The following is a 1,226-nucleotide window of genomic DNA, read 5'->3' as shown; positions in this document are numbered from 1 at the left end:
TATAGTGAAGGCCATGGTTTTCCCAGTTGCAATGTATGGAGTCCCTTGGACTGCAAGGCATTCAAACTGGTCAGTCTTAGAAGAGATCAACCCTAACTGCTCTTTAGAAGGCCAGATCCTGAAGTTGAAACTCAAAGACTTTGGCCACCTAATGAGAAGGAAGGACTCACTGAAGAAGGGCCTAATGCTGGGAAAGATTGAGGGCAATAGAAGAAGGGGACGACAGAGAATGAGGTGGCTGGATGGAGTCACTGAAGCAGGAGGTGTGAACTTAAATGGACTCCAGAAGATGTTAGGACAGGAAGACCTGGAGGAACATTATCCATGGGGTCGCGATGGGTCGGACACAACTTCGCAATTAACAACAACAAAATGAGATGTGAATATATTATTGAACACTATTGTTGACCTCAGTGAACTAATTTTATTGTCAGTTAAATAAATATCAGAATTCACTTTTTTTTTCTTCCATAGTTTTCTCAAGGAATTTATGTGGAGAGATACAATGTTATAGGTACAAATGCAAATTAAAATGGATGCAGTTTTTCAAATTTCTCTATTTTTTAAACAACTGGGAAACATAGAGAGTAAAATAATCTGGGCTATGCTGCTCTTGCAATCATAGTAACCCTTTCTACTGAAGAATTTCTTTAAAACATTACTAACAGAAGAATATTTATGGTATTAATGCTTACATCGTTGAAAATAAAGCAGTAGTGGACTTTCCAAATTTACATTACCTCCCATGGCTTTTCAAGCAGAAATGTACATCTCTCCTCCTCCACCATTCTTTTGTGTTTGAATTGGGATGAATACATGACATGCAAAGCGTGAGCCACAGCAAAGACAGCATTATAGATGCTGTAGCTATGTCCAGTAATGGTTTTTTCAAAATATTTTTCAGGAACATTCTCCAGTCTCTCTAGTCCAGAGCAGAAACCACTGTTTGTATGGTTCAAAATCCAGTTGGGGAAGGTGCAGCCAAAACCATAAGACCAAAAGTCCCTTATGAAATAATCTTCTTTTGCATTGGAAGGGTTTCTATCCTGAATAAATTCCTGAAATCCTGGCAGCTCACTGGAATGGACAGCCAAGGATAAAGCACCATGGTAGACCTGCTTAGCAACTTTCAGTTCTTCTTCATTACCATAGTTTTTAAGCTCTAACTGGGCAGTCAAAATCCACACTTTACCCTTTATATTGTTTGTTATCTCACTGTCTTGTTC

The 1,226-nt window shown here is 38.8% G+C and overlaps 1 protein-coding gene across 1 annotated transcript in view; it reads right to left on the bottom strand.

Moving 5' to 3' along the window:
* Positions 1-1,226, bottom strand: part of LOC107300076 (vomeronasal type-2 receptor 26-like) — a 13,868-nt gene that overhangs the window by 6,495 nt on the left and 6,147 nt on the right. The window contains exon 3 of the mRNA XM_015829420.2: positions 741-1,219. Coding sequence (XP_015684906.2) covers positions 741-1,219 — 479 coding nt within the window. The remainder of the gene's footprint in view (positions 1-740; positions 1,220-1,226) is intronic.

The sequence above is a fragment of the Protobothrops mucrosquamatus genome, unplaced genomic scaffold (genome assembly GCF_001527695.2).
Source record: "Protobothrops mucrosquamatus isolate PMUCROS unplaced genomic scaffold, P.Mucros_1.0 scaffold6073, whole genome shotgun sequence".
NCBI classification, from domain to species: domain Eukaryota; kingdom Metazoa; phylum Chordata; class Lepidosauria; order Squamata; family Viperidae; genus Protobothrops; species Protobothrops mucrosquamatus.
The sequence above is the reverse complement of the archived record's forward strand: the minus strand, read 5'-3'. Positions and strand labels throughout refer to the sequence as shown.